This window comes from Akebia trifoliata, chromosome 8, assembly GCF_017979445.1.
Source record: "Akebia trifoliata isolate Shusen 1 chromosome 8, ASM1797944v1, whole genome shotgun sequence".
Lineage (NCBI taxonomy): Eukaryota > Viridiplantae > Streptophyta > Magnoliopsida > Ranunculales > Lardizabalaceae > Akebia > Akebia trifoliata.
In genome coordinates this window covers 10,513,734-10,530,267 of record NC_141382.1, presented here as the reverse complement: position 1 = coordinate 10,530,267, position 16,534 = coordinate 10,513,734, and the positions used below count along the sequence as shown (strand labels likewise).

The 16,534-nt window shown below is 32.3% G+C and overlaps 1 protein-coding gene across 1 annotated transcript; it reads right to left on the bottom strand.

Moving 5' to 3' along the window:
- Positions 1-3,535: 3,535 nt before the first annotated feature.
- Positions 3,536-4,617, bottom strand: LOC147396047 (RING-H2 finger protein ATL2-like). The gene has a single exon (XM_086451849.1). The coding sequence runs from the start codon at positions 4,532-4,534 to the stop codon at positions 3,605-3,607; it is 930 nt and encodes a 309-aa protein (XP_086307975.1). The 5' UTR covers positions 4,535-4,617; the 3' UTR covers positions 3,536-3,604.
- Positions 4,618-16,534: the final 11,917 nt, after the last annotated feature.

Genomic DNA, 16,534 nt, shown 5'->3' with positions numbered 1-16,534 from the left:
ACTATAAAAATATTTTTAAAATCTATTTTTTGACTTGTAGTGACTCACATATCCCAAGATAAGGAGAAATGATCTATCTAGAAATCTAAGGTAATGATGTTCAGTTGAGGAATAAGGAAGGTGTTGGATACCTTGTTCCTCCCATCCTAAGATCCTTATCAATATATGATCATAGGTGAAGATTAGAAAACTCTTTTTGAATTTTGAAAATAAAGAAAATTATAAACAAAAGTAAAAGGTAAAAAACTATAGTCTAATTTTAGAAAACCAAGAAATTAACCTAACGAGTAAGCTAAATATGAAAGAAGGTACTTGCTGAAATTTTTTATGAGCCAAAGTTTTTTATGAAAATTCACATGGATCTTATCTTATTGAATTCCAAGACTCTTTCATAGGGTTATGTGCTCATTTGAGAGCATTTTTTGTTGGTATAGCCTTTAGGAATTATCCATGAGTTGGATGCCATCATGGAAATACTAGGAACCTTATGCATGAGTTATGTCCTCTTTAGGACTATTTTTGTAAGCTTAGAGAGTTAGATATAGATCTAAGTAGATCCCTACCTTTGACCCATGTCCATTTGAAAAAAAAAAATATAGTGTTGTGTGTGCACATTGTGTATGCATGTAATGGACTAGAAAGAAAATATTACCTCCAAGAAAGGATTACTCACTAGTATTTAAGCCATTAAGAAAGAAATAAGAAAATCCTTATTCTAAGAATTTAAATTTACAAGAAAAGTAAAACACATCTAATCTAGGAATTTAAAGCTTGCAAGAAACTAAATAAATAAGAACCAACTAGTCTAATACTTTTGAAAGCTTATTGAGGGCTTATAGGAAGAGATTACTTCTAGGTGATTTTACTCTCTACCTTTAAGCCTCAACCTAAAAAAACTAAAATCTACATTGCTAAAAACAAAAAACAAAAAAACAAAAAAAGTTAAAATGTAAACTTGTTTAAATGTAAAAAGGAGAGTAGATAGAAGATGAAGGTTTAGAAGATGATTACATAGGGAAAATCTAAAACTAGACCCCCACCTTGGTTTATTTTTCTTATTATTTTTTCCTTTTTCTTTTTCATAGTTAGAGCTTCTTGGGTGTTTTAGAAAAGATTTGGACAGAATTTTGGTAAACTAGAGGGGTTTGATGAGACATTTGGATAGAAATTTTAGATTATTTGATATCTTTCTCCATTTGCTTTGGATGGGAGTCTTATTTATAGGATTTTGGAAGACCCTTGGGGATAAACTTGTCCTAAATCTTAAAATTCTTAATATTTTAAAAACAAACCTCTACGGAAAATCCAAATTACCTTTTCTTTCTTTAACCTAGATGGTTTTTCACTCACTTATACGTCTTACCAATCATGATGATCAAAAGGATAAGATTATAAAATATCATAATTTCAAGAGAACTCTTTGAGGAGGGTAAAAGGGTATTAGGTTATTGGCATTGAGTCAATTAAGAAGGAATTAGCCTAGATGATATGTAAATATGGATTTGACTTTTGGACATTAAGGTAATCTAGCCTAACTATCTCTCTAACAACCTAGGGCTAAGAGAGTCTTTGCTCATAAATTCTATAAAATTCTAAAAATTGGGTAAAGTTGTCAAAATCTCTAGAACTTGGTCAATTTACATTGAACCTTCTATGATTGAGGGTAAGCTTGGAGGACATAAGAGTAAATTACCTAATTTTGATTTTTAATAAGATGTGATTAGGATGGTAATTATACTCTTGTGGGGGACTAATTTGATCAAGGGTCTTTGTTGAAAAAATAGAAAAATTATAAGAAGACCAAAGTGGTGGGGGATTATTGAAGAGTTAGAGGAAGGGTAAAAGAGTAAAAGTGAGGGATTTCTTGGGGGAAAAGTCAGTAAGGAGGGGGTTTAAAGGGTAATTATTCCTAAAAAAAAATTTGAGCACACATGGACTTGTAACTGCCTAATAAAATTGGCCTTGGTGAGCCAAAGCCTGAAAAAAAAAAAGTTTAGTCGTGGGCCAACCCTTGATTCAGGCAAAAAGTGCTCATGGCCATAGGTCACTCTTGGTGATGCCAAAAATAAGTTTGGCTAATGTTGAACAACGACCTAGTTTAAAAATTAAGCTTGGCTAAGGGTGAGGTACGATCATATTTAATTTCAAAACTTGAAAACTGGCCTCTAAGCCTTGTGGCTATTTGAAATTTGGATTTTTGAACCTTCGTAGAATACATCTTGGGTCAAGCCCCTTCTTGGAAGGTTTTTAGTACTCTTGAGTTCGGCCTAGGTAAAAATAGGGTGTCTACAATAACGATTGAAATGCAATGAATAGATTAAAAAGGGGGTTATAAAAAATAAATATAAAAACAAAGGGGATTTCTAAGGTTGGTGTGCAACAAGTCGGTCTCTAAATTTACTAGCGAGATCAACACTTTAAAATAGACGATATTTTTTCTTTAGATTTACCATCGAGTTCGCAACTTTTTTATCAGCAAGATCATCACTTTAAATTAGAATACTTACTAGTGAACTCGCTCGAAAATATGTTTTGGGAATAAAAATGAATAATATATCAAAATCATAATTTTTGCAAAAGTTGCACATGTTTTGAGAAAATTCTCATAAACATAAGTAAGTGGTTGAGAACAAATAGAAGTTGGGGTGCCAATAGAAATTCTCTTATTATTATTATTATTTTATATTTTTAAGATTTCAATTTTTTAGGTCTAGAATTTTATATGAGCCTAATATTAATTGGGGACAACTGATGAAATTGTTGGAAGAAGTGTTACAATGTTATGTGACGTTGAGACAACAATTTGAAACAAACCTTTCTAATGTTTTAATCTTTACTTGAGGTGTCATAACTAATTTAAAAAATTGGAGTGGAATAAGTAAAAATTGGGGGTGCCAATGGCAGCTCTTTTATATTAGGCGCCCTTGTTTGAACTTTGAATTGTATTATGGATGTGCTCCGGAACAAATAAACAATATGAAATCCTTTCCTTATAAACATAGTAAGATTTTGAGTCTTATTAAGGGCCATTTTGCTTAAATGGATAAATTATCGCATTCGAAATTCAAAACTGAAAAACTAACTCTACGAATGAGGTTAGTTTAGAAAAGTGAACCACCAACCACACTAAAAATTGATAAATTATCACATTCGAAATTCAAAACTGAAAAACTAACTCTACGAATGAGGTTAGTTTAGAAAAGTGAACCACCTACCACACGAAAAATTGAAAATTGAAACCAAGAAACCAGATAAGACTGGACCAAATAAACCTTATAAGACGTCAATTATTGTTCCACCTAATTAAGACTTCAAGGTCAAACTGCTGACCATTCAGATTGAATATATAAGTAAGTAATATAACAACTCTGCACTTTATTATTAAATTTAAAAAAAAAAAATTTATGAAATAATAAATGATAGAATAAAAAATACAAATTGTTTTCACGAGAGAATCACTTTTAAGTTGAATAAAACAACATTGCTCTCGCGATTCTTATATCTGATTTGATATCTCTACTCTAAATTACAGAGAATTTCAAGAAAAATAAAAATATATAACTGGAAATCTGAAATATTTACATCTCTGCCACGTGTTCGAAATCTAAGAGGGAGAGACTAACATGACTCTTGTTCTTCCTTCTTGGTGGTTTGACGGTGTAGTAGTCTCTGCTGCTTCTTCTTCCCCTCTCTCAAGATCAAACCCTAAACCAGAACTGCAACTCATTGAAGGAGTTGAAGCTCTGCTTAAGATCCTCTTCAAAGCTAGAATCCGACTTCCTGGAGATTTGAACCCTTGAATCTCTTCCTCTAAACCCTTAAAGCTCTCATTTCTTCTCGGCACCTCAATTGACATATTTCTTCGAAACCCAACAGAATTCGAGTTCGAATTTGAATTTGAATTTGAAGAAGAAGCACGACCCATTTCATCTTCACCATGTCTACACGAAGGGCAAAGTTCAGAACTCGTTCCTGGTTCTAACTCACCCGAGTCAATAACGATTTCAACTTGATTCTCTGTTACCGATTCCACATCTTCAGGATTAACAGAGGATCTACAAAGAGGGCAAGTGGAGTGAGAGTGAAACCACATATCGATACAATCGATATGAAAGCTATGGTTACATTTGGGGAGTCGACGACCCTTCTCGTTCTCTTCAAATTCAGATAAACACACGGCGCATTCTAGAACCTCTTCATGGGTTGTACTAGTGGAGAAGACGAAGGTGGGTAGAGATTTGAGGACTGAGGGTTCGAGACCAGAGCGTACGGTGTTTGATGGTGGGGTTGTGGAGAAGACGAGGTGTGTCCTTCGATTTCTACGGCGGAGATTGCCGTGGCGTCTTCGAGCACGAATGAGATACCAACGGGCGTAAAGGTGGAGGCAGATTACGAGAAGTACTACCGTAAACAGGATAACAATTGCACTTAACATGATTTTGCCACTGAGGGCGTAGCTTTGAGGGGCGTTTTCACGAGGTACAAGGCCGGGCTGGCCCCAGTTTTTTAAACCAGGCGTTGAGTTGTCGCCCATGATTTCTGAATGTGTGAGAGAGAGAGAAAGAGAGAGAGAGAGAGAGAGAGATTTGGGTCTTTGGGGAAGAGAGAAAGTGAGAGAGAGGGTTTTTAATAGGGGGGAAAGAGAGAGAGAGGAGGAAGGTTCTTGGATGCTGCTTTCTCATTTTCTCTCGCTCGCCACTTCACCTGACCTGACCAGTCTCCCTCTCTTTTAGTACGCTACAAGACAACGAAACCGTGTTTCTAATGTGAAAAGACAGAATTATCCTTATACCCACATTTTTGTGCGCGGTGAAAATAATTAAATTGGAGCGAAGTTGCCAGTGAAAGAAACTACGGGAGCGAATTATCCTTGGTCCCGGTCCGGTTCCGTAGGTTTGGAATAAATTTGGGTTCCTTTCAAAGTTTGAAAAACGTGGAATCGATCACTTGAGTTTGATTCTTTGATTCAGGTTTGGTAAGAATCAAACCTAATCAAGAACCACCCCTTAAAAATTAAATAATTATATGAAATATTATTCCATTAAGGTTTTTCTTAAGCCCCCCTTGACACATATCCCCCTACACTCCCATTATAGAATTGTAGTTCATTTGTCTTGAGATGTGTAAAATTCTAATTTTTTATTTATTTTTAGAATCTATAGTTCTGTGATAGGGACATAAGTATGAGGGGGTATTTGATTATCATGACTCATGAATTGCAAGATGATTGGTTATTTCCTTGAAAAGTCGAACCATATTGACTTATTATATGAAATATTTGTTGTTGATTATTTAATAGTATTTTTATTAAAATATATTTTATTTGAAAATAATTTTATAAGATAATAGAAATCCGAATACCGATTCAGGATCAATTCAATCCAATTTTGATTCCTATTTTAGTAGAATCATCCAAGGTTGCTTTGATTTCAATTTGATCCCAAGTCAAATCAGCATAACATGTGTTTCAAATGTATTTGATCTAAAGACCATTGGAGAAAAGAAAGAAATATGATCCGAAGTCAAAAAATAAAAATCGATTCTTAAAAAATGACTATTAGGTAAGTACATAGTGTTTTGAAGAAAAATTGGAATAATGTTGATTAATATGATTCCAAATCAATTTTTAAATAATCTAGTATGGAATTTTGTTGATTACAGTAGTAAAAATAAATAAATAATAAACACAAGTCTCGATGGAGTTGAAATTTGGTTGTGGTTTGTCTGACAAGTCAGACGACCATAGAGTGTCACATGATATTCTCGTTGTTGTAGGGCTCAAGGACATGGTAAATGTGGTGGATTTAATGCTTTAGGATGCACAATGAACAATACCTATTATAATACCTATCCTTTTATAAGTTTACTCTTCACCCCTTTTAGGTTCTCTCTCTCTCTCTTTTTATTTTTATTTTTTTAACTAAAATATTTTTATTTATTTTTTTCTCAATTTTTAGGTGTCATGATTATCATTTTTCACGATAATCGTGATTTATAATTAGAAACGTAGAGACAATATTATTGATTTATAATCTTCATTTCCTACTCTCACATAAATAAAATCGTTTCAATGGTAAAAACTATAATGCTTCTCAACTCCCTAGAGACCAGTATAAATTTGTTGTTAAAATTTTTTGTGCTAAGCTGATGGACTAATGGCATGACGTTACGTGTATTTTTTCTTTTTTTAAAAAAACAAGAATGATCGTTGGAGGAGAGAAAATTTTTGAGTCGTTAGGAGTTTGGATTTTTAGTGTTTCATTTATTTATTTTGTTTTTTATAATATACATGACGTCTTGTTATTGATTCATAAGCTTAACACATAAATTTCTTAACAGAAAATTCGTACTTGTCGAAAATAGTTACGCACTCCAATAACCTAAATCCCTACATTGAAGACCCCATGAGCATTAAATCTGATTGTGGTAATGTGTGTTCGTTCTTCCTTTTAGATATTGTTTCTTACTTACATTGACCATTCATCAATAGATCATATTCAAGTCCTAACTTCTGATCTAGAATCAATCTAATGAGAATTAGATTTTATATAAGTCCGGATTTAATAACTTTGTAGATCAAGTCCTTATTGATTGGGATCATTATTTGGACTCAACCAATGGATCTAATCCAAAACGCGTTTGGGTTAAGACATTGTCGATCCCAAATTATGCACAATTTTATCAGATTAAATCTTATTAGAACCCAAATCCTTGAAATAAAAGAGAAGTTAATGGATCAGATATGATTCATTGGTGGCACCTAAAAGTAATATTTTTCTCTCAAACATTCCAAATGATTTTGTAATAGTCTTGCGAAAACAAAGGGGTATTTGTGAATAAAATCTTTTTGTGTGGAATTTAAAAATAAATAAATTTCAACTCGGTACCTGTTTTCTTTTGACTTTTTGACTGATTAGTCGTTGGAGACTTTTGAATAAATAAGCAGCCCTAGTAAGAGTTGTAGGTGAAGTTTCCTCGAAGAGAACATATAAATGGACAAAGATAGTTAAGGATGTCGCAAGGAACCTTCGTGTTTAGGCGTTTTCAAATTGGACTATTTCTTGGATGTTTCCTCGCTATTCTACTACTCTATGCCAAAGCACCGTTTGGAAATAATGCTCATAATGGATTCTGAAGTTGATATTTGATAATCTATTATTAGTTGCATTATTGATTATGAGGAATAATAATGGCGTTTGATATATTAATTATTTCAAATCTTACTTTAGGGTTGTTGGGCCCACATGATTTCATGGAGAAACCCAAATAAAAAAAGAAATTAATAATAATAATAATAAATCTGTTCTTGACTTTGATCCAATGAGCTGAAAATGGACGGCCACTGTACTCTGAAATTTAAAATTAAAAGTCAATAGTGAAAAAATAACTTTAAAGAAAAATTAATAATTTTTAAAATTCTATAAAAAATTGTCATAATCATGGTTTTGAATGTCACATGGTGATATAGGGTGGTAATAGTCATGAAATTTTCTTCCAATAATAAGGAACAATAATACACCGACTTTTTGCAACATTGTCTCCTAACACCGTGTTAACATGGTAGTGTGCACAGAGCCATAGTTACTCTTCCTTGAGATATGATTATTAAATCGATGATTCTCTACATACAATGCTGTAGTAAGTATCGTGGGATAGCACAACTCCTTAGTAAGAAAAGTGTTTTTTTCTACCCTAAAAAACAAACATATTTCTCGTAGAAAACGCCAATCCCTTTCTCCTCTCTCCAAAATTTAAAACAAACCAAACAAACCCCTCTAAGTCTTTGGTTTTTTTTTTTTTTTTTCTTTAGCTAATGAACTTGTCTCACTTTTTGAGTTCATTACCCATGTTCCTGTCTATCCATTATCCACACTATCCATTATGAAAACCTAAAAGTGAAAGGAAAGGGGGAGCGCACAAGGAAAAATGGGCACACTGAGAATGGGATTCCAATATATCTTATAAATCCCTTATATAAAGTACTTTTACTCTGTCATAATCGGTACATGGACATCTGGACCATTACAAGACAACCAAAACAATGGGTCATGTCCTAAGAGAACTTGTATCCGGTTTTCTAAACCTAGCTAGGATAATTTTAATAGGGTGAATTACCATTTCGTGAGTTAAAAATGAGTTATTTACTATTTAGGTTAATTGTTAATTTTAATTATCAAAACATGAACAATCATTTTTTTAGAACTAATAATTCAGAACAGTAATGAATTCGATGGTTTAAAAGTGTCTATTTCGCAAAAAACCTACAAAATTCTCACTTTAAAAATCTCCGAATTTGTTATTGTTCACATTTTGCTAATTAAAATGAACAGTGAATGAGTTAGAATCGTAAATTCATCAAAAGTTTATCACTTTCTCATACACATCCCATCCCATCTTAATACATGATGTTACTAATAGTATAAATGGCATTTTAAGCATCTCAAAGTGTTTTTTTTTCCCTTGTAAGTAAATGGGTTTAGAGATTAACAATTACTAATTACTAAGTTATAATTGATACTTCATAGGTGGAGGTGGATTTTATGACTTAAGCTATGTTACCAAGACTCATAAACTTTAACCTACCTAACAAGCTAAGCCCCTTCAAGTGTTTGTATATACGCTTAGAAACTTTTGAAAAATGATAATTTTCTTTTACTTCTTAGAAAAACCATTCTACCCCATTTTTTAAATGTTATTTCTTTTTTATAAACAAAAATATCCTGAAAAATTGAGTTTACTTGTGAATACTTAGACAAGGACATTTTCAGCTTTAAAATTTAATTTTTATTTATTTATTTTATAAAATAAGATAAAGTGAGAGGATAAAATAATAAAACAACATCTGAGCTTGGAAGAGGGGGGAGGGATCGACATGGAATTCTGCCAAACCACATGGGGTCAAAGTGTAATTTACTCTTAAAACAATTCCGACTCTAAGAGTATGTTAAGTTTTTTTAAACATAATAATCTTTGTTATTGAAAATTAGTTGCAAAGATGAAATTGGATTTTTGGTCTCTATAACAGTTGAATGATCCCAAGCTGACCGATAAGTCATTCCCCAGATAAATTATAGGAATATCTAGGGCCATCCTGTGACCATGTTAGGATTCACATAGTTGCAAAGTGAGAATTCTTGGCCAATTTCAAACTTGGAGAGCTTTTAAAAACACAAAATTGGAATTAGATTATCTTGAATTCTCATAATCTTCTTAGGAGAGATGAGGAACATAAAGTCCAAGAAGAAAACGTGTCAATAGATTAAGGAATAAATTAGTGGATAGTTTGATATAAGACACAATTATTAAAAGTATTATTTAAAAAAAAAATGAAGTAGAGAAAGAAAAATAGCACTAAGAAACTTAAAGAGGTCGACCAGGCAATTATTGTGGTCCAAATATTTATGTTTCTCCAAATCAATCTATGCTAATATTAGTATTTTAGTAGTATAAAAGAAAAATAGGTGACTAATCTACTCAAATAAGTGTCATCAGGGATTTGTATAAATAATTTTTCGCTTCCACCTTGAGATCTCAATTCCAATCAAGGTCACACATGAATTGTAAAAATAAAAAAATAAATTTTTACGTGATTCAACAAAGATACTTACATTTACAAGTTCTAAGAGTCATTTCATTATATCCAATATTACATAGTTACATTACAATCCTTTTACATGATAGTCCCGAGACTCCCCCTCCCTCCTCCCTTTTTATGAAAAGAAATCATAATCTTAAAATATAATTATAATTCTAATTAGATTGTAACTTTAAGATTCTTCCTTATCTGGATATAATAATTATCTAAAAGGTAAGAATCTTCTTATAATGAAATCTTTTTTCATTAGATAAGATCCAGTTTAAACAATACTACTTGTATGTCTTGGGATACGTATTGATTTAATGTGACATAAATGGACTAGATTGGAGTGGATTTTATCCCCTACAAAATTTATATTAAGTGTAGAGTATTTTCTTAAACAATGCCAAAGTAAAAAAAAGTAAAAAATAATTGTTGAAGAAAACAGTTTTGAGAGAAAATAACTTTATAAAGTAGAAAATAGTTTTATTTTGCTTTTTTTAAAAGTGATTTTTTAAAATTAACCCAAATAAAATTAAAAAGAATTTTTTTTTTCTTTTAAATATATTCAAACGGGCTCTAAAAGCACTTCCTACAGGCTCGTTAGAGTCTATTGGTTATTCCTTTAAAGAGTGGAAACAATGATTTTGAGGCTTCAATAGGCTCTTTAAAGCCTAAAATTCAAATAACTACTGTGGTTTCACTTGCAACATCTAGCGAGCTATCAACACTAGTTATTTGATAAAAGGTTTTTTTTTCTTTTTGAAAAAGTGGCAATTTTTTAAAACTTAAAATTTTAGTCATTTTAGTACTTTCCAACAATAATAAAACTGTCATTTTTTTTGTAGAGAGAATTATCAAAACAACATGGTAAAATTGAAAAATTATCAAAATGGGACACTATAAAATATCAAATACTTTCCTTCATTTAGTTTTAGTAAAACTGCTTAAAAGAATATATTGCCATTTTGGTAATTTTTCAATTTTTAGGACATGTTTTAGTAAATCACTATTTTTTTTGTATTTCTAATGCAAAGAGAAACGGTCATATTTTTGTTTATAAAACCAAACATTACCTGTATTTTTTCACACAATCATAATATAAAATTATGATATTTTAGAGTTTAAATTTTTTTTTGATTTTCTATAACTTCCAACAATTATAATTGGCCAAAACATTTTAAAAATGATCATTTTTTCCTTATAAAAACAAAGTCAAAATTTCAATTTGAGTCATCAAATAAAAAAAGGAATATATCATAAAAATATTTGTTTGTGGAATAAAATAACTTTAAATATTAAACATAGAGAAAGAAGTGTTGAATTTATTGGAATTGAGATCAAAATTTACAATAATTAAAATAACAATTTTTACTCTCCTTATCTGGTGGTTTCCTTTACCTATCGTTGGAGATGCTCTCAATGGGGTAGACTACAACTATCGAGGCAATCTTTCTTCTTGAACAATTTAACAGTCGACAAGATTTTCTTGTAGTGGGGGCAAATTATAGTTAGTTGTATAGTTGAAGAACTTGAAGATGAATGGTTTTAAGGAGAAATTCAAAGGTTTTTTATTAGAAGTTGAAGAAAAGAATATTTAGGTCATTTCCAATTAGAATATGAGAAGGCCCGGTCAAGAGGCAATGTCATCAACAAAAAAAAAGAAAAAAAATGAAAGGAGGTAAAAGTTTGCCGTAGAAATCATCCTCACAAAAAACCAGCCTATTTCAAAACTTCTAACCCCATCAAAAGTGATTTACAAAAATTGGACGGTCCACTATTCTTCAACTTGTAAACTAGGGTTAGAAGTTTCAAAATGAGCTGATTTTTTGTGAGGATGATCTCTTCACCGTAGAGATCATCCTCACAAAAAATCAGCCTATTCCAAAACTTCTAACCCCATCAAAAGTGATATAGGGGTTTCTCTGGGGGCTATTGCCCCCGCCAACTCCTTACTAACTCTATCCTTGACAGTCGAGAAGTATGGCTAACGAAACAAAACCCGAAATGAATAATCATGAATCTCGAAGATTATAGAATTGATCATGAGGGAGATGTAACGAAAGAAAATTGCGAAATCAGGATTTTAGGGAAGGTAATTCTACAAATAGGTAAATGAAATCACGAGATACAATCAGCTTCTTATTTGAACTTGATCGAGTTTGATTCTAGTTAATAAAGCATCGACTCTTTGATAGGTACCACATTGATACCTGATGGTACGTGCAACGATGAATAAGATTCCTTCGACAACATGTTTGGATTTGATTCATTGGGGATCACCAAGTATTCTGACAATTACCTTAGAAGTGGTTTTCCCCCTAAGAAGGGAAATAGTACAACAGTTTGTGGTCAAATCGTTCCCCAAATCAATTCTCTCATCCTAAAAAAACTTTTGTACAAGTGGTTGATTTTTTATGAAAATAACTTTTTATTAGGTTGAGAATATCAAAAGGGATTGAAATTCTATCATTTTAGTCTTCAAGATATGGACGAATCAACAAATGCGTCTAAAATATTATTCATATGGGCCCACAGTTAGAAATATAAATTAAGGGTTAAATATTAAGTAAATATATATATTTAATAAGGGTTGGTGGAAAATCACTTTTTTAAGTCCCCATTCCTTGAAAACACAAAGGTGTTGCTCACAAATACTTGTCCTCGTGATTATGCGCAACACCTCAGATTTCCTCATTTAATGTTCTCTTTTTTGCATTAATTATTTTCTAAATATGATCTACTTGCCGTGTACTTCAATCCTGCCTATGCCTTACGGCACAAGACATCTCTTTTGACTTAGTCAAATTTAAAGACAAAAGAAGCCAGATAAAAACCGGACCGGATACATATATGGGTTGTGTAAATATTTTGTATTATTTTGTGCTACAAAGAGTTAAAAGAGTTAAAGGGTCTAGTTGATTGGGGGGGGGGGGGGGGGGGGGGGGTTCTGAATTTTTTAAGAAGTATGAAAAGGGTATTTTTAGGGATTTTTATTTTGAAGAATTTTATTTATTTTGGTAATTCTCAGTTATATAAATAGGGATCTGTAGGACTCTAAAACAAAGAGAAAAAATAGTAATTATTCTTGTTCTGTTCCATGGACATAGACACACTGTTAAATCACGTAATTCCTTGTGTTTTGTGTGATTGTGTTATCCTTACTATTGTGATTTTTTCACAATATATTCATTAAAAATATTGAAGACTAATGATAAAATGACTCGAAAAAACATACATAATCTATAATAGATTGACTTGGCAAGTGCACAAAACGATAGTCTTTTTCCTTGTATATCCCGAAGAAAAAGATCTATCATTTTGCACCCTTGTCAAATCAACCGAGTACAAATTGAATACATTTTTTTCAGGTCAGATTATCACGACTCAATATTAAAATATATATACATTTATTTATTTTAATAAAATATAATACTCATAAAAATCAATAGTTCATTAGTCGAATATATTGAATTACAAAATCCGATGGAACCAGACTTCCAATTCAGTCAAATTTTTAAAACACTGGCGAACAGTGATACTTGTTTGGCACCCGTGAGTCTAACTTATGGCTATGGGTCATCAATGGGTTTTCTTAGGGGCAACACTTGTTAGTATAAGAATCTTCATAGTGGTAGGGCATCTAAAATGTATTAGTTAGCTATGGATGAGCTTGACTTAAATTTAAAAGTGGTAGTTGTTAGTGTTGGACTTACAGTGATCCTTTGTGACATGATGGTAGTTTTTGGATGTGTCAACCATTCGATCAATTAGATTAAGAAGTCACAAACATAGTCCCTCATTGTATTAATCAAGTTGATCATCATGGTCTATCTCAAGTCAAACTTATTCAATGGGTTTCAAAGACAGTGGATCGTGCTCATATCTGGGTTTTGCCCAATCCATAGACCATGGTCTTATCCAAGGGCTAAGGCCATCAATGGATAGGACCCTTTAAGGCTAAAAAACTTCGCTTGAACCCTACTCATTTAAACATCAGATCAGGCCGGCTCTAAGTAATAAAATCTTAGTCCAAGCCTTGTCCACCTTTAAGCCGCCCACTTATATTCGGGCTATTGGCGGAGCAGCCAAATCAGTTTTTAATTCTTTTTGTATTGTGTCACAAGCATACCAAAGAACAATAAACTAATTAAAATAGGATTTTATTAACATATTTCACAAAATTAATTGCATTCTTTAATTACAATAAAATTTTATGGGCACCATTATTAATTCATAAAAAATGTATCATACAATACATTTTAATATAGTATAGCGGGCCAGACCACCCAGCAGACCTACATTCAATACCCAAACCCGGCCCATTGACATCCTTACCAAAGATTAGTCCCCGGGAACGTGCACCACCCATACCAGGTAGGTAAGTGAGGGTGCGCCCTTAGGGGTGTCCCATGAGGAATTAATGCTCACACTGGATATCAAACTCACGACCTACGGGCATTAACTACTTATCGGTCTGAAATTGACGTTGAACCAACCCCTCGGGGTTGTGATATGAGCACTCTTCAATCCTCTACTTCATTCTTCCACCCTACAACCTTACCTTTTTAAAATATTGTGAGTCTCTACATCTTCACCTACTATGTACAAACATGAAATTCAAGAAAATCCTTCCATTTTTTTGAAAAGTAGTCCAAATTATTGTAGTACTTTCCAGACATTTTTAAAAGATTTGAGCTTCTCTCAAATTTGAGAGTGAAAGTGTCTCAAGTTGCACAATAGCTCCTAACCAAGAAATCTACTATTAATAGTAACAAATCTGATAGTTAAACCAAGATTTTCATATAAGAGGGTAAACTTCGATATAATAAAACACGATTGTTGATCCTACTAAACTATAATTTTATGGGTATAAAGATTGTGACAAAGAGTATAATTCACACAACCTCACTTTATTGTCTTTCTTCACCCTTTACCCCCCTCCCCCCTACATTTTTCAATAATACCCCTGTAACATATTCTTTTATCCTTATTATCTTTTCTCTTTTACCCATTTAACCTCAAAGAAGAAGATGTATACACCTAGTGCATGAGTAAACTCTAGGAATTTAATTTATAAGATTGAAGAACTTTTAGATAACTTGTGAATAGAATCTATTCCTTTCTAAGTTCTAAGTTCGAAGTTCTAACCGAACCACCTCCAAACCTGCTTTATATCCATCACACAACACGGTCTAGTCTTGAAAATGGAGTAATGGACAGAAGAAAAAAACACATGCGTGTCGTCCACCAAACATGCCCTCTAAACCAAGTAAAACAAAAGCACCTCATTTGCCTTTCACATGGCTTTGGGTCCCATCTCAATTGGCCTATGGTTCATAAATCATAAAAAGAAAAATGATACTGACTAGGGCTGTCAATGTATCAAAGTTCACAAATCAGATTGATATTGAATTGGTCTCGATGAGATAAAAAATTTATTAGACCTGAATCCTATCTAATCCCCAATTGGATATGTTATTTTAGTAGCCGATCCGAATTTATATTCGTTGGTTTTTTTTCTAATTCGATCAAAATCAACATTTTTGGATCTGAACAAGATTACTTTTGATAAAGATGTATATAAAATATTCCATTTATATATTATCAATTACATTATCCGATCCGAACAAGATTAATCAAAATAAATTTGATAAATTGGCAAATCAGATCTTTATTGATTTAGATCATTGTCACAACCCAAATCATTGACCCGGATCGGATCTTAGATTTTATATGATTCATTGATATCTTGACTTTTAGTATGTGGGTATGGTCCGGTTTGGTGGAGCCCTATACCGACCACAAAGAAGTGGGCTATTTATAGGCAAGCCCAATACTCGTTATCAGGCTTAAAATTGGCTATGCTTGAGTCCAGCATCAACCCTGGGGTTGAACTTCAGGCCCTATGAAAAACAATTAAACTTATACATTTTTTGAAATTATTGAATGTCAACGTTTTTATCAAAATATGGGTCTAAGATCTATCTTAATAAATAAATAAATAAAAACTGCCTAGAGATGATAATATTTTAAGTTATCTTTTATCTATAAATAAAAATTTACTTTCGAAAATTCTATCGGACTGGACCAGGCGTTATTAGGCCCTACGAAATAAAGTCAACTGTTCTCAAAGATACGGTAGTAGAATATCATTATGAAAACTCTTTCCTTACTAACATAGTAAGATTTTCATCTTTACTAAGGGCTGTTAGATCAAATGGATTGCCACATCAGCAATTCAACACCACAGCCCTCTAAACTTGGATCAAAGAAAAAAAATTCAATTTTCTTTTTTATATTTTAGCTTGATCTAAGTTCTTCTTAAATGGATAATTACCAAACTCCAAAATTTAAAATTCAAATTCAATGTGAAAATTAATTTTTATTATTTTTTTTTGTTCTAAAAGTTCATATAATTTAGTCCTCTACAAATCTGAAGCATCAAATCATGTTCTTTTATTCCACAAATTGAGTCCAAGGACCCCTAGTAATGGTGAAATCCTAGCCAACTTAGTAAGGCTAGTCGTACTCTATCATTAACTACAATACGGTCTTCTATGTTTTCACTTTTAAATCCTGAACGTTAATATAAATTTCTGATCCCTAGGATTCGGAGTCAATTTGTGGTTTGATAAGTAGGAATTACTCCCTGAATCATTATTAGACACGTAGTACAGGGGACCATCAATAGGTCACAGAATTGTACCAAATACCGAAATAAGATTAACCTTAAATAGACATCACAGTCAACAAATTCTACTGTGGTCATCTGATTGTGTACCCACTGTTGTACAGCTTAGAACTTCTATATCAAATATAATGACAGTACGGTTATAGTTGAAAATTTTTTCGCTCACAAAAATCTGAGATCCACCAATCACATGTATCGTATTTAATGGCATTTTTAATTTACAAAAGTACCCTTGCATGCTTGACGTGGCAAGCACTGAGGAG